General features: G+C 50.7%; 1 protein-coding gene across 3 annotated transcripts in view; it reads left to right on the forward strand.

Annotated features, from left to right (window-relative positions):
• TMEM63C (transmembrane protein 63C) overlaps positions 1-24,436 on the forward strand; it is a 31,801-nt gene that overhangs the window by 243 nt on the left and 7,122 nt on the right. The window contains exons 1-12 of one of the 3 annotated variants that reach the window (XM_039705478.1): positions 8-137; positions 18,191-18,305; positions 18,581-18,800; positions 19,216-19,295; positions 20,153-20,240; positions 22,188-22,225; positions 22,450-22,592; positions 22,900-22,951; positions 23,390-23,498; positions 23,922-23,995; positions 24,100-24,180; positions 24,316-24,436. In XM_039705478.1, coding sequence (XP_039561412.1) covers positions 18,603-18,800; positions 19,216-19,295; positions 20,153-20,240; positions 22,188-22,225; positions 22,450-22,592; positions 22,900-22,951; positions 23,390-23,498; positions 23,922-23,995; positions 24,100-24,180; positions 24,316-24,436 — 984 coding nt within the window. In that variant the 5' untranslated portion in view covers positions 8-137; positions 18,191-18,305; positions 18,581-18,602. Of the gene's footprint in view, positions 1-7; positions 138-18,190; positions 18,306-18,580; positions 18,801-19,215; positions 19,296-20,152; positions 20,241-22,187; positions 22,226-22,449; positions 22,593-22,899; positions 22,952-23,389; positions 23,499-23,921; positions 23,996-24,099; positions 24,181-24,315 lie in introns of those variants that run through there. The other 2 variants (XM_039705476.1, XM_039705477.1) reach the window with 2 other exon arrangements.

A 24,436-nucleotide genomic window follows, 5' to 3' on the forward strand; every position in this document is an offset into this window, starting at 1 on the left:
GGGCCGCCGCCGGGCTGCCCGAGGCACCGCGGGGAGGGAGGCGGGAGGCGGCGGGCGCAGGGCCCGGAGCGAGGGGGGCCGGGACCCGCAGCAGGTCAGTGCGGGCGGGAGCGGCGGCAGGACGGGAGCCCCAGCAGGTCGGTCCGGCTGCGGGGCTCCAGCCAGGGGCGCTGGGGTGCGGGCGGGCCGGGAGCCGGCGCTGCGGTGGCGGGGTGGGCAGGGAGCGCGGGGGACGAGCCCGGCCTGCCCACCCGGCTGCGGCTGCGGCGGGGGAGGCTGCGGGGCGGTAAGGCGGCATCTCCCCGGGCAGCCCTGGCACAGCTCGCCTGGGCCGCTCTGCCGGGCCGGGAGGCACGGGCGGGTTTGGGTCGGTGCTGTGGGAGATTTCTGGGTACTTGGCTCTGTTCAGACACTGTTTGCCCGCCTTTATCTTGGACCACGTACCAAAGTGTTTGTAACTAGTGCTTGTGTCTGCCAGCCTGATGGGTGGATGAGGCCCAGCAAGGCACAGGGGCTTCCCTGGGCTGCTGGAACAAGTTGGTGGCAGAAGCAGGGAGCGAGTCCCAGCCCCTCAGTGTCCCTCTCCCATAGTGGCCTGTGCCACTGGCCGGTGATGGGAGATAAAATGTCACCCCGCCGCTGTGTCATGTCATGGCTTGTGCTCGTCCCCACGTCATCCTGGCCACAAATTCTCCTTCTGGGAGCTACACCTGAGGGTGTTAGACATGCTTTGTGCTGGCAGGGGAGAGGAGGGGGATGCTCTGCCCATTTCTCCCTCTAGTTTTGTTATACTGATCATTTTGAGAAGGCTGGTAGGTCAGGACAGTCTAATGCTCTGGCCAAGCTGTTCTCCCCCTGTTTTCAACTTCATCCAGATTTGTATATGGATGAAGGCCTTGCCTTCTCCCTTGCTTGCTTCCCCATTCTCACTAGCAGCACAGTGGGTTTGCTATTCAGAAACCTCCTGATCAGAGGGAGTGTTTTCCAGGAGAATGAGAGAGACCTTTGTCTGGCTGACAGATGTTATTTCTGCATGAGCATCTTTTTCCTTTTAACTGTTTAGCCACCATCTCCAGGACTGAGGTACATGCCAGCCTTTTCCCCTTTCAGAGAGTTCATGGGGGTGCCGGGTGTGAAGGGAAAACTGGGTGGGGAAACAAGGTATGAGAAAGCACTTTGCCCCATGTGGAGATTTACAGTTCTGTAAAACTGGTCAGGCTGCCTGTCTGAGCAGAAGAGAGACAGCAATATATGCTATTTGAAAGAAAAGGTGCTGCTGTAGTGGTTTGCAATGTTTATTCAGAGAGGAGAGGGTAGAAAGTGGGAAAAATAGGGAGCAGAAAGACTGACTCTGATACCAGACCAGAGCCTTGGCCTCTCTGCCTTCCCTGCTGCCCTGTAAAGCGGTGGTCAAGGCTGGGCAACAGATGGAGAGGGAAGCAGAAGCAGCTCCTTCAGGAAGGATTTGTCGAAAGTGTCCTGGCGAAGAGCCACTGGCAAACAAATAAGTAATAAATAAAAGCAGGGAGGCCACCAGCACCCCTGCAGCCTCTGACTCCATAGCACATATGGGCTTTTCTGGCTTCCCTGTGAGCTTAAACCTCTGCCTTCTTCCCGTAGCTCCATCCTGGCTCCTGAAACTCCTTTCCAATGCTTTTCAGCTTTGTTTTTTTAATTGTTTTTATTTTTGAATTTTATTTTATGACAACATTTGAATTGCTCTGTAATGACTCTCCTCTTCAGAGCTTTCCCTGAGGTTAACTATTTCATCTCTGGTTTGCTGGCTGCTGACAATGGTAAGCATAGGGTGGTCCTGTGCAGGACAGAAATAATGGTGCTTGCTGGGGATGCACATCAGGGGTGTGTGTAGGCCCTTGCAGGTAAATACTGTCCTCTTTCCATGCAGAGCCTTCTGGCCCATGGGAATGTAAGGCAGATTTCAGCACAGCTTCAGAGCCTGCATCTGCACAGTTGTAAAAGGATGAGTGTCTCTGCTTTAAAATACTCCTTGCAGGAAATACTCTTATCTTAAAGAGACTTCGAGAGCTTTCTGAAAACAAAAAGAAGAGGGAGAAACGCTTCTAGCACCCACAAGTGAATTCAATTGATATTAAACTAATCAATCACCTAAACTCCTTGGCAAACATCAGTGTGCTGTGCAAATGCTGGCTCCTCCACGAGTCCTACAAACACCAAAGCCTTCTACTGTTGTCACTCCTGTGTTTTTTACTTACTTTAGTTGCTGTAAATATATTTTGTGTACTTAGCCCTAAGTTTGGAGAAAACGTTGCATTGCTGATGCGCTGTGCTCAGAGCAAAAGAGGGTTTGCTTTGAGATTATTTCAGGAGAAGCAGCTCCAGTCCTAATTTCCTTCAGCTGTGGCTTGAACACATTCAGTCCCTAACCAGCTGTCACAAGAGAACTTAGAGCTTTAAAAGATCCCACTTGGCATCTACCTGCACTTTAAGGTGCCTAAATATCCTTTCAAAGCTTGTTTGAAGTTACTGCTTCAAATGTGTTCTGAGACTAGTAATTAGGCTTTGATCACACCTTGGTATTAGGTGGGGACAATGTCAGCAGTTTGCTCACACTATTACTGCAACAATGGGACAGACAGAGAGCTGTGCACAGCCCTTCCCATCAGCTGGGCACTATTGTTGCTGGTTAATGGGTGAGAAAGGGCACGGCAAGTCCCCCTGGGTCTCTCTGCAGAGTAGCTTGGAGAGGGGCACAGACTTACCTCTGCCAGCCTGGTGCCCTTGTCCCTGTGTCACCCTCACCTAACATAATGTTGTCCAGTCTCTGAGGAGCATGAACACCATTGTATAGAAGCATTTCAACATCGGAATCAATTGTTTTGTTCCAAGCAGAGTCCCCATGAGAAGCTGGGGTACCATTTTGACCAAGGAGGGGCTCCTTGCAGTCCTAGATTGATCTTAAATAAAGATGTGTTTAAAATGGAGTACAGGAGCTGGGAGATTCAATGCTCCTGTTCAGTGGGAGCTGTGTGAAAACTTTGGGTGACCTGATCCCCCCTCCCCAGCACGAGTCTTGTGTCTTGTCATCTGCAGATTTGTGGGTGAGCAGAGAGGAAGGCAGGATCTGAACAAAGACAAGCTCCACTGCACCCCCAAGTGCTAAAAGGCAGCTTGTGAGAGGTGGAAAAACATGTCATAATGTAATTTTGAGCTCCTCTAACAGAGATAGGAAAGTGCTCTGGCTCTGCTTCACTGGAAAATGTTGGGAGTTGGTAGTAGGAGACAGCTGGGGCAGGAGGTGATGGAGATTGAGGCAATGAGCCCCTTCATGTGCTGTGCTGGATGGGCAAGGGGAGACTGAAATTCAGAGAAGCTGGGGGTGTGGGAGATATGGCAAACAACAGTTTTGGAAATGTAGCTGGGGAGTGGCTCCCAGCTGTTGCCCAAAGTGAGCCTGTGGTGTCCTGGGGCAAGGTCTGGGACCTCTGCATTGGCCAGCCAAGGTGACCCTGTGGGAGGAATCCTCTTACCCATGCAGCAAGGTGGTCCACACTAAGCTGACACACCAGGGAAGTGGCACAGGCTGAGGTGCTGAGATCATGTGAGGGCTGGCAAGCTGGGGGATGACTCTTGAGGCATGAAAAGTGGCTGGCCATGGACCACAGGCACCTGTGCAGCTGGGATCCCAGCCAGCATTGGGACAGCCTCTGGTAACATGGGGCTTGGGACACACCTGGCTGGAGGAGCTGGCTCCAACAGCAGGCTGGGATGGTCTTCTTGGCATGGCTGTGGTTTGGAGCAGGATGTTCATAGAGATATTCAAAAGCTGCCTGGAGACAGCCCTCAGCTGAGGAACCTCTTCTAGCTCAGTACTTTGAGGAGGGAGGCGGGACTGCATGACCTCCCTTCAGCCTCAGTGCTTCTGAGCTTATTTGTCCTGTCTTCTGACAAATTCAGTCACCATGGGGTAATCCTCAAGGCAGCATTAGAGAAATGACCAGAAGCTGAAGTTTGCCTAGCTTCCCTTTGTCTGCAAGCAGCATTCTGGAGGTTTCTACAAGACTAGGAGACTGCCAGGGCTTGCAGGCTGTTCATTGTGTTTCTGGGCTGCTTTTCTCAGGGAGGGCAGAATGATGTGGAGGTATAATGGCAAAGAGGACAGAAAAATGAACCCAACTTTATAGACCTCAGAGCAAAGATGGTCTGTGCCTTGTTTGTCTCTTGACCTGCTGCAGAATAGGACGGATGAATTAAAGTCAGGACTTAATGATCAGAAAGCCATGCCACAACCTAAGTACCTGTTTTTAATCTCGATGTGTTTGTACACTTCTCCTCTTTTTCCTAAGGACAAACTGATTCTCACTGATGAGCATGATGTGTTGCTTAGGGCTGAGCAGGAGGCTGCACTGTGCTTGAGTGGGTTTATAGCTAACATATGTTTTTTTAGATAACGTAATGTCTATATTTCTTGCATTACAAAATGGTGAGTGATGCATCTCTTACTAGATATCACTTAATTATTTATTATTAATTTGGTCCAGCTGTATTTCGATGGAAAATGCAGAATATGAGCATTTAAAAGGTGGTTTCTACTTGGTTAAATAAAACTGCTTGAAATGTATGAGTCCACAAAAGAAAAGAGAATAAGTTTATGAAGACATTATTTATATCTGTAATGAATTTAACAGCACTATACTGCTATACTATATTGTATTATTATTATAATACTGTATCATAGGAACAAAATTTTATTATAGGAGATACAAAATATAGCCAGTGATATAATCTGATTATTTCTGACATTTAAGAATTCAGTAGTAGTAAAGATTATCCTCTCACAGTTCATCTTCATTAGGCTTTGAAAAGGAACCTGCTTTCCTGCGTTAATGTGCAGTAATTTTTCAGAACTTTTTACTAAACTAATCTGTGTACTAAGTTAATGGAAACATTTTTTCCCCTCTACTTTCAAGAGAGGTTGCTGCTGTCGGAGCCACTTTTGCAGTTCATCAATTCCAGGTTCTCAGCCACTGAGCAGATCTGGCAGCACGGACATACTGCATGAATTTCTAGTGACTTATTTTTCACTGATGAGAGGGATCTGAGGTCTTATCATGTAGGTTTTAAGAACTTCCAGTTTTAAATTGACTGTCTTTTTAATTTAAAAAGTTTTTAGTTCAGACAAAATCTGATTACTTTTCAGTCAGGTGCATGTTTCCAAGAGTCATAATTCTTTTTTTTGTTCTGGTTCCAAGTCCTCTTTATTGCTTTTTCCTTTCATATTACTGCTGCTAATCTTCTCATCAAGCAGTTTAATTTGATCTTTCTGTTTGGAAGTTTTCATCAAGCTCAATTTTCTTTTATCCAAGTTTTTATTTTCTTATGTTTTCTTCCATAAAATTTCATCAATTTCTTCCTTCTTTAAAAACAAACCCCAAACAAAGGGAATATTAGTAATAGTTGTGGTAGTGGCTGTGTAGCCTCCTGAGAATTGTGCATTTTAGAGACTTTCATGTTTTGTTCAGTCATTTCAGGAGTCAGAGGATGGAGGGCATTGCAAACACAGTCCTCTGATATCCTACACATTGGGCTGGGAAAAGCTAGCTGTGGAAAACTTTAGTAATGGAGAGAAACTATGGCCATGTCCTAGGTCTTGTCTTAGGTACATACATACACTTGGATGACTATAGCTTATGTCTGCTCCAGGTTTCAGGATCCCTTCATCCTGGCAGCTAGGTCTGAAGGACCAGCTGTTTATTTGGACAGTCCCTGCACAGAGTTAAACTTGAGGGGTTTCATTCCCTCCACTGTGGGAGAGTGAATTTCCAGCCTTCCTAAAAGGCGTGTTGCAGTTTGTTTCAGCAGAGAAGAGATGTCACTCTGCATTTCTTTGGACCTTGTTTTTTAACTTTTTGGGGGTATTTTTGGTTTGGGAGTTGTATTTGTTTGTTTGTTTCGGGGTTTTGTTGTTTGTTTGTTTGTTTTGGATTGTTTTTTAGTAGGGGATTGGTTTGGGTTTTGTTGTTGTTTTGGGTTTTGTTTGTTTGGGTTTTGTTTTATGGAAAATATCCTAGAGGCAGCATCAATTTCAGTACATGTGTAGCCTTAAAAGTCCAATGCTCGGGGGAATCTGTCCACCTCCTCAGCTGCCCATGGGAGTCCTCCATGGCAGTGCTGTGTCCTCTCCATCCCCTGGGGCAGGAGAAGAGCTGCACAGCCATCTGATGGGACCCTGCTGACCCTTGGCTCCAGTCCTGCTCTCGGTGCTGCAGGCTGGTGTGCTCCCTCAACACCCTGAGCAACTCTCCCTGTTCCTCAGAGCTCACCTTGTCTGAGAGGTAGAAAGCAGGGAGAGTGTTTGTTTCAGCAGGTGTCTCCCCCTTGACTGAACAGAGCCAAGCTGGGTAGCTGGGTTTTGTGGCCATGCCCTGTGTGTGGCCAACCTGGTGCTCTGCGCAGCAGCAGTAGCAGCACTGTTGGAGCTCCTGGGTTCAGTCTGGTCCTGCAGCTCTGGATCTCTCTGTGACATGGTGAGCATTAGGAGGAGCTTTTCCAGTCTTCTCCTGTGGCTCCTCACACCTGGCTTTTGTTACTTCTTGGTCCTGTCCCTCCAGCATGACATTCATGTGCCCTGTGACAGATCTGTGCTGCTGGGAGAAGCATGGAAAGCAGCTGGGCAGGGTTTGGAGACCAGTGTGTCCTGCAGGTATCAGTGTATCCTCAGGGAAAGAGCAACAGTGTGAGATTCAGCTTCACTTAAATGTCAGTGCCCACTGCTCTGGGCTGCCTGTTCAGAGCCCTGCTCACCCTCCCAGAGCTGTGGTTGGTAGAAGGATGTTGGCATGAGCCAGAACCTCCATAGCATCTGTGGTTGTACATATTTTTGTCTCTAGTGAGTGCAGGTGTGCTGCTGGCAGTAGTGGAGCAGAGGAGTGTTTTGCTGCAGGATGTGTTCATGCCTTACTGGAAGTGCTGGTTGCCCAGGGAGGTGGCAGCTGTGCTGAGGTCTCATGCATTTGCACCTTGCATTTTCCCAAACTGGCTGGAGGTGTTTCCAGGTGGGGAGATGTTTCCCAGAGCAGGAACAGCAGCTATGAAGCACAGTGAGCACCAAACTGCCCTTATGTCAGTCACACAGTGGATGAGGAGGTGGAGACCCTCACTCATTTAGTAAATACCTTGCTGGTACTGCAGAGGCTGATTGTGGGACCAGGTTCTCAGTGCAGTCAGTGCAGAGCCACAATACATGGTGGCAAGTTGGGATATGCTGGCTGGGGATGCAGGGAGGGAGAACAGCATGTACAAAGCCAGGCATAAAGCAGGAGCCTTGTCTGGGACTGGGCCAGGATGCCCAGCCATTCCATAAACACCTCCATGTCAATGCTGCATCCCCAAACATCTGTTCCAAAATGGACACAGAGCCTGTCTGATTCCAGGGCCTCAACAGCTGCTGGGCTGTGGAGAGGCTTGCAGTGGCTCTTGCTAGGACACTGATTCCTGCAGGGTGGGGGAATCAGAGAGAAAGGTACCATCCTCCTGACACCCCAAATCTCTTCAGCCAGCTGTATTCCTACTGCTGGCTCTGCTGTACCCAAACCACCCTGGAAGGACAAGGAGGCGTGAACTTGGGGGGGTTTGTTGTGCAGCCATTTTCTGCAGTGCCTCGTGTTTAGTTTCCCATTCTTTTCTGGTCCATGTAAGCAGTGTTTAGAGGGAGGGCAGGGGGTCTCTGCCTGAGGACCCTGTGCTGCTGGCAGAGTGGGCAAAGCAGCACAGGGGCTGCCAGCCCTTCCCTGAGCTGCCTGTGTGGCCCTGTGTGCAGGGAGGGTAGGCTTGTGAGAGAAGCCAGGGACAATCTCTCTGCCTTCCCTGGTCCTAGACAGCCTTTTTCCAAGGCTGAATTGTCCATGAAGCATCTCTGATGGTGCCTTTTGGATGCAGCCTGTTTGAAAGGATGCAGCCCCCCAGCAGACCTGCCAGGCTGGGCTGGCAGCCCCCACGCAGTGTTGTGTTGTGTGCTCTTGCAGCAGAAAAAGCTTGCAGGTCGCTCTGTGACCACCCCGCTGCCAAATCTGCCATCTGTCTCACATCCTCTGGGCGATGCTGTGCCTCCCAGCCCACGGCTTCTCTTCTCCCAGTGCCTTGTCCCTTTCCCAGCCTGGCTGCTGTACATGTCCAGATGTGACACTTCCTTCTCTGCCTGAAGGGGAAAAAAAGCATTTCTTGTGTTTTTCTCCATCACGTCCGTCACTCCCTACAGCCCTTGCGCTGGTGTGGGCAGCTGCTGGCCAGTGGGTATGGGCAGAACAGGGCAGGACAGCAGCACAGTGGGTGCAGGCAGTGCCAGCCTGCAGCACTGGCACAACAGAGTCTGTTTGCTGAGCATCTGTGTCCCATCCATCCCCTGTGCTGGACCACCTGTCCGTGATAGCTGTGAGTTGGGGGGGAATCATGAAACCCAGTTCTTGTCCCAATAGTCCTATGATTTCCTTCTTACCTCTGGTGCTCCAGGGCCATTTGACTCCCCAGATCCTTTCCATGGAGGAGATGAGAGCGTGCTGGTGGGTGTGATGGGCTGCCTGCTCTGCTGTGCCCTGCAGCAGGTAGATGATTGTAGCTCTGCTTAGGTGTTGTGGGCAAGGGGAATTCCTGGGGATGATGCAGGTTATGGGGACAAGTCTTGTCACCATACATGAGCACCTGTCACACTGGAAGGAGGTTGAAACGGTCATGCCTTGCAGAGCCACACATCTGCAGCTCCACCTGTGCCTGGGAGAGCTGCCTTCCTTCCTGGCTGCAGCAGCTGCTTTCCTCTCATCTTCCCCAAAAGCTGTGTGGGCTGCAGAGACACCTGCATGAGTGCCCCAGCGACCAGAGGAGAGTGACTACCTGCTCCCTCCACTTCCCCAGGATTGCCCTGCATGGTGTGCACCATCAAAAGCTTTCCCTTCCCTTTGATGCACTATTGACCCAAACCAGTGTGCTGAGTGCTAATCCCTCTGGCACAGTTGGATGCAATGAGCATGGCTGGATGCGACTGTCACAGTGGCTGCTAGGGCCGTCCCCGCTTGTGCAACCCACTGCTGCCAGCTCCCATGCTCCCAGGGCAGGGTGATTCATCCCAGTCACATGGTGTCACCCAAATCTGCTCAGAAGCTGGGCAGAGGTGGGAGGAAAGCCTTGTCAAGGCCAAGCTTATGCTTAGGTATATGCAAGGCCATTGGTTACACGTATGGGCTCCTGCTACAGTCCAAACCTTACTCTGCTCTTGGCACCAAGTACAGCCAACAGAAATGTTTTAGGTCTGCTCTAGTTTTAGATGCTCTAAAATAATTGTGTGTGTGTGTAGTGTTACAATACACTGTTCTCAGGAAGAAGCTTCTGTGCTTGCAGAGAGGGGAGCTTGGCAGGGCAGGAATGTTTCTTTGCTTCTGCAGCAGAGTCAGCTGTGGAGGATATTGTGACTGCTTGAGGATGAGGAGGGGTGGAGGGTGGAGAGGCTGGGGGCAGCCAGGCACCAGGGCATCCCGCAGAGCAGTGTGGAGGAAGGTGCACATCTGGATCCAGGAGAAGGGGATCAACAGGATAACCATAGCACTGTCCATGGGCCCCTAGGGTGTGTGATGAGGGTGCTTGGTGGGAAGGTGCTCCCAGGTCCCTGTCAGCAGCAGGAGGTTGGAATGGAACGGAGCTGTGCCCAGAGCATGAGCACCAGGCCCTTGGTAGCCCACCATGTGTGCTCACTCCACAGGCTGGTGGGCATCAGTCATGAGGAGGGCTGGCTGCAGCTCAGCAGCTGAGAGCAGCTGCACAAGGACTTGAAATGTGCCTGCTTTCTCCACCAAGTCAGCAGTGAGGTCCCTGCCATTCCCAGGTGTGTCATGCTGTCCTGGCCAGGCCAGACACCGGGGTGCAAAGCCACCAGAATTGCCTGGCCCAAACAGTGATGCTGGGCTTCCCAGTCTGCATCCCTTTCATGCACAACCCAACTCCTCTCCTTGCCAGTCTCCTTCCCTCTGCCCTCAGGTGGAGTTCTGTCGGGTGATGGCTCCAGCTGAGCTGGCTGCTCCCATGGCTAACAGCCTCTGCAGCTGGTGGCTTTATAAAAGGCATCAGATAAGCCTCCCACAGCTTCCTGCTTCCCAAACAGTGGAAGGAACATGGGAAAGAAAGAGCTGCCTTTTCCCTGTTTCCATCATGTTTTGTTCCCTATCTCCAGGAACCAAAGTGCACCTGGCCTCTTGTGGCATTGTGAAAGATGCCTGTGACTCATGGTGACAGCTTCAGTCTGGGCCCTGACCAAGGCACAGCTACTCCTGGTTTCGGTACAAGTTTCCACAAGGGAGTGCTTTTCCCATGAAGGTGGCACTTTTCTTCACAAAGACCTTAAAATCCTCTGTGTGAGCACTGTAACCTGGGTGGCAGAAGAAGCAATCTGCCTGTAATTGCCTGACATCCCACCACAGTTTCAGCCTTGCTGAAAGGTATCTTCCTTGGTCTTCAATGCCAAATGGGAGCTGCCTCTGCAAAATGGGCTGTGCATGGGGACACATGCTGTGGTCCTGGAGCTGACAGGCAGTAAGGAACCTGGAGATACCCTTTGCAGGCAAGTTCAAGCCCTTCTCTAGGTCTGGCTGCTGCCATGTCCCTCAGGCAGCAGGGGCTGGGAGTTGTTCCCATCTGCATGTACCATCATTAATTAATTGCAAGTGCAGGGGTTGCTCTGGGGACTGAACAGCATGCAGCAGCCCAGCTTGGAGCAGGGATCTGATGGTACCAGGGTGTCTCTTTACTGTTTTCCTGAAATACTGTTTTTCTGAATGGACGTGCATGTGCATGTGTGTGGGTTAACTGAGAGGCCTGGGATGGTACCCTTCCCCTTTCCCACGTGTGCTACCTGGGTCTCCATTCCCTGAAGTCAACTCTGGCTTTGTCATAGTATCATACAAAAGTTTGGGTTGAAAAGGACCTTTAAATGTCTTCTAGTCCAATGCCCCAGCAATGAGCATGGACATCTTCAACCTGAAGAGATTGCCCACAGCCCTGTCCAACCTGACCTTGAATGTTTACAGGGATGGGGCATCTGCTGCCTATGTGGGCAACTTGCACCAGTGTTTCACCATCCTCAACTTAGAAAATTTCTTTCTTATATCTAGTCTGAATCTTGAAAAAACCCTGAAAATAGAGTACTCTTTTAGTTAAGAACTATGTCACTATAAGGTCTCTTCGAAAGCCTGTTCCCATCTTTATTATAAGGCCCCTTTCCTATGTCTCTGCTCCCAGCCATCACCTACCAGCAGCACCCTGCTCTCTGCTTGGGTTGGTCCTGGCCCAGGTAATCCTTTGTGCTGAGGAGTGTTGATTTAAGTTTTATCAGAGGACAAAGGGTGCATGATTCTCTGGGGAGCTTGCAGCCCCATTAGCTCATGTTTGCTTGGTGCACTGCACACACAAAGTGTGGTGTGAGGGGCTGTGTGCACAGCGGGAGAATGAAATGCAAACCAAATATGGGCTAGAGCCAACCTGCACTGGCAGCTTAGTCAAATGTGGCAAAAATGGCTGGGGGTGGAATAAATAAATTCCGCTCCGATTCTTCCTTCCCAGTCTCGGTGTGCTGGCTCCAGCAGCCGCTGGCTTGCACATGTGTGGGGGAGGCTGGAGGAGCACTGCTCCCTGCACAGCATCTCCCACGCACTGGCCCAAACAAATCTCCCTGGCTGTAGATCTCACTGTAAGCACTGTTTGCTCACGGTTGCCTGGGGTTTGCCTTTATTCTGCCAAGGAGCACTGCAGCAAGTCAGCGTTGGTCTGCTCAGCCCACAGCATACCTGCAGGAGAAGGGCTTTGTGCAGGTGGCTGTTTGGAAGGCCACAGCCATTGTCCTGCAGAGAGTCCCAGGAGGACTGGGATGCTTTCTCATTCAAAAACTTCATGGAACTTAGTCTGTCTAAGTGCCAAAAATCCGCCCTGCCTGGTGGTGCTGGGGAAGAAGGGAGGGCAGAGAGCTGTGGATGATGTGGCAGCCACCACAGGGACACATAGCAGGAGAGGGGTATGTATTGGTTTCAGCATGACCCTGCACAGGGTTTCAGAAGGTAGTGTCAACCTGCCAACCCTAAGTGCAGAAAAAACTTGCTTAGCTCCCCAAAATGGGGTCAGTCTCAGACTCCTGTTGTGTTATGTTATTTAGATGAGCAGTGTTGGCAAGGCAGATTTGGAATGGTGAAGCATTGGGGGTAGGAGCAGCAGTGCCAAAGGCAGGCTCACCACTGAAGGAAAGGACCTTGCTGTGGGGTTTGCAACCCCAGGGCTTGGGTGGGCTCCTGGGTTGGCTCTTTGCCCAGCCTTCCTGCCCTGGCTGGCAGTGAGCCTGGCTTTGTACTCCTCAGTGAGAGAGCAGTGCCAGAGCTTACTGATAGGGAAGATGAAGTTTATCTGTACCATTTTTAAGCAGGTTTTTCTTAAGCAGTCATGTACTCACATTCATTTTCTCATTGAGTGGTGTGCGAGATGGAGTAGGATCAATGAAACACGAATTATCGTGACCTCTTCTAGTGATCATATCTTCATTGGCAATGACAAAATTAATATATGAGCAGGTGTTTTTTACCTGTTAGGGGTCATCTGTTGCTGCAGAGTGGTCCTTTGCCTCCGAACCCTACTAATCCCAGCCTCCATAGCCCACAAGCCATTGTATGGTCCTTCTTGTTTGAAAGATGCATCTGGTTTGCAGCAGGCTGACAGAACAGCCTGCTGTATGTCCATGTCGTGCTGGTGATAGGATGGGGTCTTGTGCTGGAGGGTTGTCTGTCTGGTACCCTGACAGGTGTGAGCACAGCATTCACACCAGTGTCAATGAGCCCTGCCCAGGGATGCTGCTGCCCCACAGGTGCTCACCTCACAGACCATGAGCAGTCAGATCCTCTCTTTGCTTTTTGGATCTCGAGGCCACTAATCTTAAGAGAGAAGGTTGAAAGGATAGCTAGGGGGGAATGCCTTGGACTTCTGTGGGGTTTTGGGGGGCTGTGTCTCTGGTCCCATCCCCTCTGTGCTCATTCCCATGGGGACAGATGTAGCCCATGGTGTGCCTGTTCTCCCATGCACCAAGCTACAGGAATGGAGAGGTCACCATGCCCTGTGGTGCCAAAACTGCCGGGGTGTGTGCTGAGCTCAGCACAGGCTGTTGATGAGCCTTTTCCCTGAAGGCCTGAGGTACTTGGTTAGCCATGCTGAGTAAGTGGCAGTGGCTCGGGTTTCCTGCCCTCCCTGTCACTGCAGTCCTGCAAGGTCAGTCACTGCAGTCCTGCAGAGTGGGGTGCTGGAGGTGTGCCTGCCTGCCTGCCTGGTCCTGTGCACACCAGGGCATGAACCTGATCCCCCTGTTACAGCAGTCGTTGATTTTCCCTTCCACAGCCTGCCCACAATCTACTTGTAATGGAAGAAGGATGCAGAGGCAGTCAGGTAGCACAGATGCTTGTTCTAGGTCTGGGTCCTCAGCCTGGCTTTTCTGTGTGGCCACAGACTGCTCCACCATGCCCTGGCTGCCAGCTGAAGTCAGTGATCCCACCTGTTCCAGAGTGGGATGCTAAGGCTGGATGAGCGTAGGCATGCTGGGAAACCCAGCTGAGTCATCTCAATGCTCCCAAGACTGTTTTGATGTTTTGCTACTCCAGCTGTCCGTGAATCCCCCAGCAAATGAGTTTGCTGGCAGGATGCTTCAAGGGGAAGACAAATTATGAAAAATTGCATTCGCATAAAAGACATGCCTTATTTTTAATTGGAAATCTGATTCTCTGGATTAGTGCCCACCCAACCGGAGAGAAGAAACATATGCTGATGTATCAACAAAACAAAGAGGGCACTGAATATTCAAGGCAAAGCTTACACTCACTGAAAATGCTTCATAGAAATTATCCAGCAAATCACTTTCAATGGCAAATCTCTTGAATTCACTTTGCATTCACAGGCCACAAAGAGGAGAAAGAATTGCTCTACATGTTTTCTGACTTTTTTTCTGACCCTGTTTTAGTATCTTCCCTCTAAGTAAGACCTATAATGGATAGACCATATATCGGCCACAAAGAGGAGAAAGAATTGCTCTACATGTTTTCTGACTTTTTTTCTGACTGACCCTGTTTTAGTATCTTCCCTCTAAGACCTATAATGGATAGACCATATATTGAAATTTCTGCCTTTATCTTATTGCTTCATTTTCCCACCTGCAACCCTGCACACCCCTGTGTTTCTTGACTATTCCATTGCTGTCACTTCTCCAAGACAGTGGCTGCTCTGGAGGACATCTGTCTGTGGTTGGCATCTAGAGGCCCTGCCTCATACACGGCTAATGGGAAGCTGTCCTGACGCCTTCTGGAGGTGACACCCATCCAGCTCTGCAATTCACAACAGTATTTGTTCCTTTGGCCTGTAAAAATTGGGAAAAGCACAATGGCAGTGGTGTAGCAGGGAACAGGAACTGGTTTGGTGATGCAGTGGGTTTTGTTGAATCTTTCAGATACTATTACAGAGTGCCTTCAACTGAATATTGCAAAATTTTGAATTTTCTCATTGTGTGATGTGAAAATTTAGCTAAGGCATTTCAACAATGACTTTAAATGTGACCTGCAGTGTCCCTGTGATTTCTCATTCTGTATACCAAAACACTTACCTCTCCAACCAGAGGGAGTTTGAACATGTTCTATAGGTCCAAGTTGAAGCTGTTCTTGGTGCATGTTAGCAGAAATCTCCTCTCACTGTTTCTGCTGCATGTTGTTCCTAGAACATATACATGATTTACTTTTAGCTGGTTGCCCCCAGTAGTTATTTTAATGGTAATGTTGCAGCTATATAATTTGCATAAGCTTTTCTGAGAGCAGCACCATAAAAGGTGAGACAAGCTGGAAGAAATTATCTAGAAAAGTAGTGATTTGGGTATTTAGAGGAGAGTTTCTGTGGCCGTCTGGTGGTGAAAGGACTGCAAAAGGTCAGGAGAGTGGCTTGAGACCAGGTTCAGAGGAGCTGTGATACACTGCAAAATTTGTGTTTACAGCCTGAGCATGACATGATGGCTCCTTTGAACTCCTTTGGAGTTAGTTGGAGGTGCTTAAGAGAGAGGGGACAGAGCTGGATTGGGTCTTCAAGTATCTTCTGCTCCTGAAATTTGTCTGTGCAGTCTGACATCGTATGGGCAGATAAATGAGCTGGTGGGGCTGGAAGGGTGAAGGCTTGCATTTGGGAGCTTTCTGGGCAGGAGAGCTGGGAGCAGGAGATACTAACACCATCTCCAGGAGGAACCCATTGCTTTTGGCCACCAGGAGCAAAATACCGGATATGGGAAAGAAAGGGATAGCAACAAGAACTTGATAGAGAAACACAACTTGTACAGATCCCTGTGAAAATCCCCCTCACCCTACCATCCCTGACAGGATGTTCCTCCTACAAGCGTGAAGCCGGTGCCTAGAAACAAGCTGCAGGATCTTATTCCTGTGTAGTGGAGTGGTGGTGACGGAGAAAGGACTTGGAAGTTGCTAAGGGTCTCCTTGTTTGTTTGCTGATGGTCTAACAGCTCCCTCAGTTAGAGACACACTCTCCTTGTTAACAAAAAGGCAGTGAATTATTTAGCAGCTGAAAATGCCAGATGGCAGTGGCTCTGCTGCTTACAGGAGGAGGGGAGAGAGAGAGAGACATGCACATGGTGAGGAACAGATTGAGAGCATTGCCATAGCAAAGAGCAGACCCTGGCTAGAGGTCCTGGTGGCCCAGGTGACAAGCAGGAGGCACGCAAGCCAGGGCAAACAGCTGCTGCTTGCCAGAGTAGCCCACTCACTTCTTATAGGTCTCTTCTAGAGGTCTCTTGTCTGGGGTTATTACCGTGATGGGACCAGGCTGCCCCTTGAGGTACAGGACACCCCGCCATGGCTGGGAGACAGGCTGTGACTGAGGGCACTGCAGGGAGGCTTTGCCAGCCCATCCATCCACCTGTGGGGTGGAAGTATCAGCCCCAAGTCTACTGGGATGCCCTTTGGAGAACTATCAGCATATTCAAGTGACCTGGCAGTTCTTTTGAGAGTCACACTAATGTTCAGATGTCCTTGCTTGGGCAGTGATGTCTCCAGACATCATAGATGGATGTGTATATGTGAGTATGGATAGGGACCTCCAAGGAGAACTGAAGGTGCAGCATGGGCAGACACTGAAGCCCACGGCTAGGGTGACATTGCACCATATGCACAGGAGAAGGGACTGCCACATGTCTGCATGTCCTGGGGAACTTGGTGCCTGTAGCTCAGCAGCTTCTGACACCCTTCAGAAGGTCTGTGCAGGTGGTCAGATGCCAAATTAATATTGTAGTGGGGTGAGATTCTTAAGCGCTTCCGGGGACGTAGCCTTGGTCCAATCATCCCAGCCACTGTTAGGCTTCCAGTGGAGATTTTTCTTTGGGCTTTGGGATGGAATTTATGCTTCAGAAATGAAGAAAATAGCAGATCACCTTTTCTTCTTTTTTTTTTTCTTTCTTTTTTTTTGGTGTTTGATTTGGGAACTGCAAGCACCAAGAGTATTTCTTAAATTCTTCAATCCTCTGGAGAGCTTGGGTTGACAATCCGTTGGGAATCCTCAGTGTTCAGGTTGTCAGATTTTTTTTTTTTGGTCAACTCTTGTGTTTGAAAACCTCCTTCTTCCCCAGTTTTTTCTTTCCCTGGATGAGGAGGTCAAAGGGAGTCAGTTTCTCAGGCATGCAACGTATGTCAGCTCCTGCACCAGCACTCCTGTCCTGCCCACTCTGGTCAGCTGAGGGTTGAAGGCTTGAGGGTGTCTGGGCTCCTCATGAACTTTGGGACAGGACTAACCTCATTCTCATGAACTTTAGGACATGACTCCTCAAGCAGCATACTGCAAGGTCTGAGAGAGAGAGGCTGAGGCCACAGCCATGTATATAAAATCAGGCGTTACTGTAGTCCCCCATCTGTCACACTGACACAGCACAAGTAAATGTTTCCCAACAAGAGCAAATCTGTGTAGAGCTTAGGAATATCCCCTTTCTAAGCCAAGTCATTTTCTGTGTACTGTCTCTGTGCTCCCCAAGGACCTCTCAATTAGGTTTCCTTTGGTGTTGAAGAAGATTTGATCTTGTTTGGTCTTGGTGGCAAAAACTGCTATAAACACTTTGTGTCTCCACATCCCTGGAGGTCCCATCTGTCTTTGTTTGCATTCTCCTCCACTGAGTTTTCACATAGCCTTTGCACTGGTCACGGTATCCTGACCTCAGTATACTGTGCCCATCATGTCTGCAGGGCAAGGCACTTATATAGCTCCTTATAAACTGCAGGCAGACCTGAAAATGTTCTTGTCAGGAGCTCAAGTTCCTGAGAATAGGGATGTAGAGTAATTGTGGCTGGAAGGGCCCCCTTGGATGTCATCTGATAAAAGCCCTTGCTCAGGGTCAGGCCAGCTTCAAAAATGTATTTGTCTGCTCAAGGCCTCCAAATACTGAATCGTCTCGTCACAGACAGCTGTTCTTCTCTGAAGGCCATGCTGCTTTTTGGGCTTGAGAAGCAGCTGGCTAAAGGTGTTGAGGATGACTCCAAAGCAGGAGTCATGGCAGGAGTCACAAAGGCGGGACAGGCACATGAGGACAAGAGACTCTGGCCCCTTGTCCCCACCCCATGTTTGTTAGCGTTTGCAGTGTTGGTTCCCTCTCCTCATCTTTGGCTGGTGAGTGCAGCAGCTGTTTGGTGCTGTCCTGTGGCATCCCCACGGGTAACAGACTGCCATGCTGCCTGCTGCAGGGTGCTCGTTCACAGGGGCTCCAGGCACTGCAGGCTTGGGGAGGATCCTCTCCTACCTAAAGCATGGTGGTAGGAAAGGTTTTGGAAACAAGCCATGGTGTTGTCCATTCATGGCCTTTAAGTGTCTTCTGCCAGTGAGGACTGTAACCTGTGGTATCAGCTCCTGGGGAGGGTGGTGGGAAGCCTGACATTTAGGGTTTTGAGAAGCTAACTCTTCTGAAGAGATCAAGATATCTTGGGAGGAGCAATTCTGCTTAGGTGGAAAGATGAAAGGGAAGTCCTCTGACTCCTGAGTCACACAGATCATGATGCTGGAGGAGGACAGCAGGTTTAGGGATATTCCAGAGGCAGTAGATACCTGACTGTGGGGAGAAGCAAGTGCAGCCCCAGCAGCCTAGTTGTCAATATTATCATTGCTGGTTTTTTTTCAGAAATTCAAACAAATGCTTCAGCTTCTCATTCCTGCCTGCTGACAACACCAGGGTGGCCATGATTCAACCCAGCTTCCAGGACTGAGGGACAGAGGTGGTGAGAGACCTGTCTCAGGTATGACAGAGACAACCAAATAGCATGGGGTTTAATGGGGTGGAGAAAGGGCAGGAAGGAGCTGTGAGATTTCTTCAGCAATACCCTCAGCCTTGTGTCCAACAACCTCTCCCTGAGAGAGACTGGGACTGGGAAAGCTCTGAGGTCACCAGCCAGTCCTCTCCCCTCCCTACCCTTAGTGAGCTCTTCAGACCTTGATGGAAGGCACCTGCAAGAGCCATGGTCCCTTTTCAAACAAAGGCTTCTCCATCCACACTCCTGCCCCTGTGTTGCAGGTGAGACCTCACAACGGCGTCAATGGAGAGCACGTACTCGATGGAGCCGGCGCCTGATGGTGCTGGCCTCGCCTCGCTGGATGTGCTCATCCTCCTGGACGCCCCGGTGAACGGCACGGAGGAGCAGTGCTTCAGCGCCCGCTCCCGCAGCACCGTCCTGGAGGGGCTGCCCTTTGGTGGTGTGCCCACCGTGCTCGCCATCAACTTCATCCTCTGGCTGGTGAGCGGGCCAGGAGGGAGCCATTGCTACGGGCTCTGCAGCCATGCACAAGTGCAGCCTGTGCAGCGGTGCACCTGGCAAACCAGGGAACAGGGATGAGTGCACTGGTGCCCCTGGCTGATGGGGGAACAGGGATGAGTGCACTGGTGCCCCTGGCAGACTGGGGAACGGGGATGAGTGCACTGGTGCATCTGGCTGAGGGGGGAACAGGGGTGAGTGTAGGGGTCCGAGGGCTGTGCCCACATCATGGTGGGCAGCAAAGGACACTTGGGCAGCAGTGGTGAGATCATGGAGCAGGAACAGTTTGGGGTAAGAGTTTTGCATGAGCTTGGGCTCACGAGTGAGAAAGCACAAAGGAGATATAAGAAGATCCCATGGGGTGAGACCTTGCAGCAAAACACTTCTCTTCTTCTAGCTTCTCCTTCTGATCTTCTCATGTCTTCGGAAAGCAGCTTGGGACTATGGACGCCTGGCGCTGCTGATGGACAATGACAGGTGAGGAGCATGCAAAGCTGCTGCAGGTGATGGCTCCATTCTCTTCAAGAGGGCTGGAAGAAAGGCCAGCACTGCGGCATGACACACAGTGTTCAGCAGGTGTTCCTGTCCCTCCTCCCCACTGGGAATGGCCTGGCACCCCCATTTCCCAGGGAGACACAGCCACCATCTGCTGCAGGGAGAGGGAAAGCAGAGGGTAGCTTTCATTCCCTCCAGCATTTGGTGACAGTGTTCTTGGTGCCATAGGGGGCACTGTTCTGACAAGGACAAGGAGCTATTTTCAGTGGGGACTGTGCTGCTGCTTCTCCTGCCACTCTCTTGGGATGAATGGGACTGCCTGCTGGAGGGGGCAGAGGGAGACACACAGCAATAACACTGTTCCTCATGTTACCACAGCAACTTGCCTGGCCCATCGTTTGGGCTAGGTGCAGAATTCCACATAAAAAAGCCTTCTCCCCTCCAGTTTCCCTTGGCCTGAGTCTGGAGCTGAGTCTGGCAATGAATACGTGATGTTTTCCCTTCATCAGTGAGATCAAAGGGCAATCAAGATTTAAAATGCAAGCTCTGATTAGATTCCTTTTTACTGTAAAACCATTTGAGGCATCTGAAAACAGTGGAATAGAAAATATCTGGTTCAACAGTCCGGGCCGCAAAGGGCCAGGGAGACTTGTTGGTGTGGAGGCAGCAAGATGCAACCCAGCAGTAATCACTGTACCAGCCCCAGTGTAGGATGCAGGGAGTGGGGGAGGCATTTCTTGGGCTGCTGTCCTAGGAGGGATTTCTTCAAGGGTGCTTATCCTCTCGTGTCTGCTGCTTCTCTTCTGCCTCACCCCTCCGCTCCTCCCCTCTCTGCAAAGCCTGACATCGCTTTTCTATGGAGAGCAGAGTGAGAAGGAGAAGTCCCCGTCAGAGAGCAGCCCTCTGGATGCTGACAACAAGGATGTGGTGAGTGCCAGTGGCTGTGGCAGTGGGAACCTGGGCTGGGCTTGTCCCAGCCAGCCTGTCCTGTTCTTCATCAGAAACCCTGGTCAGAAGTTAAGGGTGAGAAATTAAATCTCCTGCTCAACACTCTTCAGCAGTGGGGAATTCCTGGAAGCTGGAGGGTTTTTTGTCCTAGATTCTTTGAGGCATCTATTTTGAATGGCAGTTTGGAGGGGATGCCCTGTTGGCAAGCATCTCACAGCTGCATGGCTCTCCTTGCAGTTGTGTGGATCCAGAATGATGCATGGCCAGAGCCCAGCTGCATGCCTGCAAGGATCTTTCCCACCCCTCAGGATAAAGTCCCCCACACCGCATTTCTTCCTCTGCCAGCATGGTGGGGCTTTAAAGTAATCTTCTGTTTCTCTCTAGCACACCAGGCTTTCCTGGAAACAAACACAGACTCACACATGTTGCTGCCTCTTTCTTTCTTGGCAAAAAAAGCTCAAAAATCAGTCACTGGTGGGACTATGAAAAAATTTCATGACTAATTAAAGAATCTAGGTAAGAAAGAAGCAAAAGAAGCAAAATCCTTGCAGGTGGCAGGAGGTGTGTTTAAAGGCTCTGTACTAGATGCTCTAGGCAAATGTATATTGCTCATCAAAAAATAAGTGAGAAAGACTACAGGGAAAGCCAGCACACTAAAAAGCAGGTTAAGGGAGATTATTAAAAGTAAGAAGACATCCTTTAAAAAGTCAAATTGTTCACAAATGAGGAAAATCTCAATTCTTCCAGGTTAGATGTGAAGTACACTAAGAGGGGAGAAGAGCAGTTTTGAGGATAGATTTGTAGAGAGCATAAAAAGCCCAGAATCACAAAATCACAGAATGGGCAGAGTTGAAAGGAACCAACATGGGTCATCTGGTCCGACCTCCTTGTTCAAGCAGAGTCATCCTAGAGCACATGGCACAGGATTGTATCTTGAGTATCTCCAGTGAAGGAGACTCCACAACCTCTCTGGGCAATCTTACAGTACGTGGTGCTTTCTTCCAGTCCTCAGGCACCTTTCAGTGGGCAATCTTACAGTACGTGGTGCTTTCTTCCAGTCCTCAGGCACCTTTCCTGATCACCAGGACCTTTCAAAGATCATCATGAGCTGCCTTGCTGTGGTGTCCACCAGCTCTCTCAGCAGTCATGCATGCATCCTGTCAGGGCCCACAGACTTGTGGATGTCAGGTCTGCTTAGGTCCCCCAATCCTCCTTCACCAGAGGAAAATCTGAGAACCTGTGTGTGTACACAGTGACAGGGAATAAGCTAGTTAGTGCACAAGAACTTAGGTTGTCATGTAGCACTCTACAGCAGTGCCACCTCAGCACTTGCTAGTGGTAAAACACGTGCATTGAATGTTAGGGACTGTCATGGAAGGGGAACAGGAGGGAGCTCTGGAAGCAGGAGCCTGTTGCAGTGATGTTCCCTGATATTCAGAGGAAGCTGAAGTCCAGAAAGTCACTCCTGAAACAGTGGGTTAATGCTTGACTTCAGCTTCTTCTGCAAACCCTTCTGCAGCCAAAAATATGCACCTGACATCCATCAGGATGCTTGATGTTTGTAGAGAGACTTCCCTGTTCTTTTATACTCCTGCCCCAGCAGACTCCTTGTTCCCACTCACAGAAATTCTCTTATCACTACTTTCAGGAAGGTCGCATGGTCTCTTAGGGCTGGAAGAGAGGTTGTGCTCAGCTTCCCATCAGCTCTTTGGAGTGTGTTTTCCTTGCTTCTCCTGAGGCAGCTGCCTTTGCCATTGGGCTGAGCATTGCTGAGCTGCATTGGGCACTGCCTCCATTTGCTCAAGCCCCTGGCCATAGGCACTGCACCACCTCTGCCTGTTTCCCCAGCATATGTTGTGACCCAGTCCCTCACTGGGGAGGTGGGGGTAGTTGCCCTTGTCTCATCCTGACTCTTTTTCCTTCTAGGGATTCTGTTCCTGGCTCCTTTCTATCTACCAGATGAAGTAAGTGTGTGTGCTTGGCATTATGGTCTTGTTCCACTGCTGTAATGAGACACAGTTGGAGGGCTGCTTGTGTCCCTCATTCCCTCTGTGCTCAAACCCTTTGTGCCACTATCAGGATGTCATGAGTTGGTGTGGGTTGTGGGAGACTGGAGCAAGCCAATGTCCCATGACAGGAGGTGGTGGGGAGGAACCACCAGCACTGACCCCCACCTGCCTCTCTCCAGGGATGAGGAGATTCAGAGCAAGTGTGGGATCGATGCCACCACCTACCTCTCCTTCCAGCGGCACCTCCTGGTCCTGCTGATGCTGGTTTGCGTGCTCTCCGTGGCTGTCATCCTGCCTGTCAACTTCTCAGGGGACCTCCTGGGTAGGTGCTTCCCTAGTCACAGGATAACTCAGGAGTGCCATGCAAGCTTCCAAGCCTTTGGGCAAGCATTGCGCCTCTGGGAAAGAAGGCAAAAAAAACCCTCTCTCAGAAGCCCCCATGTGAGCAGGAGCTCACCGTCAGCTGGGTGACAGAGGAGCATAAAAGGCTGGGAAATTCAGGGCAGTGGGGACTTGGGGCCCTGGGAGATGGAAAAGAAGGGACCAAAGACCACAGCCAATAATTGCAATATGGACATGCACACTGCACTGGGTTCCCTTAACCTTCTGCTTTTCCTCTTCCTGTGCAGGACACAATCCTACCCACTTCGGCCGGACAACCATCGCCAACATCCCAACTCAGTAGGTGCTCCCACAGGCAGGGGGGCTGTGTGTGCTGCTGCTGTGGTGGGCACTGCTGGGAGCACCTAGGCACAGAACTCACCACAGCCGTGTGCTGGGGACAGGGACAGGTCCATGTGAGCAGCACACGACTCACACTGGCTCTCCTGTCTCTCTGTACTACATGAGCACAGTCAGAGCAGCCAAGCCAGTGGCACTGCTCGTTGCACCCCGCTGCTGGCAGAAGTGCTCTTGGGGATGTTGTGTGGCCTCATTTCTGCAGTATCTCAGTCAACAGCATGGGTGCTGCCCCTCTAGTTCCTGGGGTGTCTGACAGCTGGCACAGGGAGGTCCTGCTGGGTGGAAGGGGTGGTCATGGGGGAGATGCTGAGTGCCAGGCTGGTCCCCATGCCACATGCTCACCACAGTGCTCACAGATCCCCACTTCCTCTCTTCCAGAGATCGTCTCCTGTGGCTGCACAGCATCTTTGCCCTAATATATTTTATCTTCACCATCCTTTGTATGGCTCACCACTCTGTCCACCTGGAATACAGAGAGAATGAGAAGGTGAGAAACCACCCCTCCTCCAACCTTGTCTTGCTCAGTGCTGCTAATGGCCAGCTTCTTGCTTTGCACAAATGCTGGTCACAGGAGGTACAGAGGTACAGTATGAAACTGGGCTGGCAGGGAAAGGTGTGGCTGATTTTCACCAGCTTCTGGATAAAGTGACAGCCTGGAGGCAAATCTCTCTCTCTCTTGCAGTCTTGTCTCTTGAGACTGGTGCTCTGCTGTATACATCTGCCTGGGGAATGGCATTGTCTGGCTGTGCCCTCAGGGTTTGGGACTGGGCATTGAGGAGTTCTGTGCTGACTTGCCTCTGAGGTGGCAGCTGGTGCCCCAGCTTGCTGCTGAGTGGACAGGGTGGCAGCATTATATCCTGCAGATCCCTGCCCATCCTACAGATCCATCCTGCCTCTTTTCTTCCCCAAGGTTGCCCGGACACTGATGGTTACCCACATCCCCAAGGAGATCACAGACCCTTCACTTATCATCAAGCATTTCCAGTGAGTAGCCATGTGCCACAGCCTTGCTGGGTGAGTGGCAGGCAGGTGGCAGGGACTGTCCCTGTCCCCTGGCTCCTGGTGCCACCATGCCCCTGTGCTTGCAGCGAGGCTTATCCCAGCTGCACCGTCACCAATGTCCAGTTCTGCTTCGACGTGCGCAAGCTGATGAAGCTGGATGCGGAGCGGTGAGTGCGTGCGCGTCCATGTTGCCTTCGTGGGAGGGTGTACTGCTCCTGCCCCCCACATCAAGGCACCCAGTCTGGGTTATGTCCGCATGTCTGGTGCTCCCCACATGACCTTTGCTATGGGCTCCCTGGCAGGCGCAAAGCAATGAAGGGGCGGCTTTATTTCACTACCAAGGCACAGAAAGAGGGGAAGATCATGATCAAAACTCACCCCTGCGCCCGCATCTTCTGCTGCCGCTTCTGTGGCTTTGAAGAG

The sequence above is a fragment of the Passer montanus genome, unplaced genomic scaffold, assembly GCF_014805655.1.
Source record: "Passer montanus isolate IOZ18808 unplaced genomic scaffold, ASM1480565v1 scaffold18, whole genome shotgun sequence".
NCBI classification, from domain to species: Eukaryota; Metazoa; Chordata; class Aves; order Passeriformes; family Passeridae; genus Passer; species Passer montanus.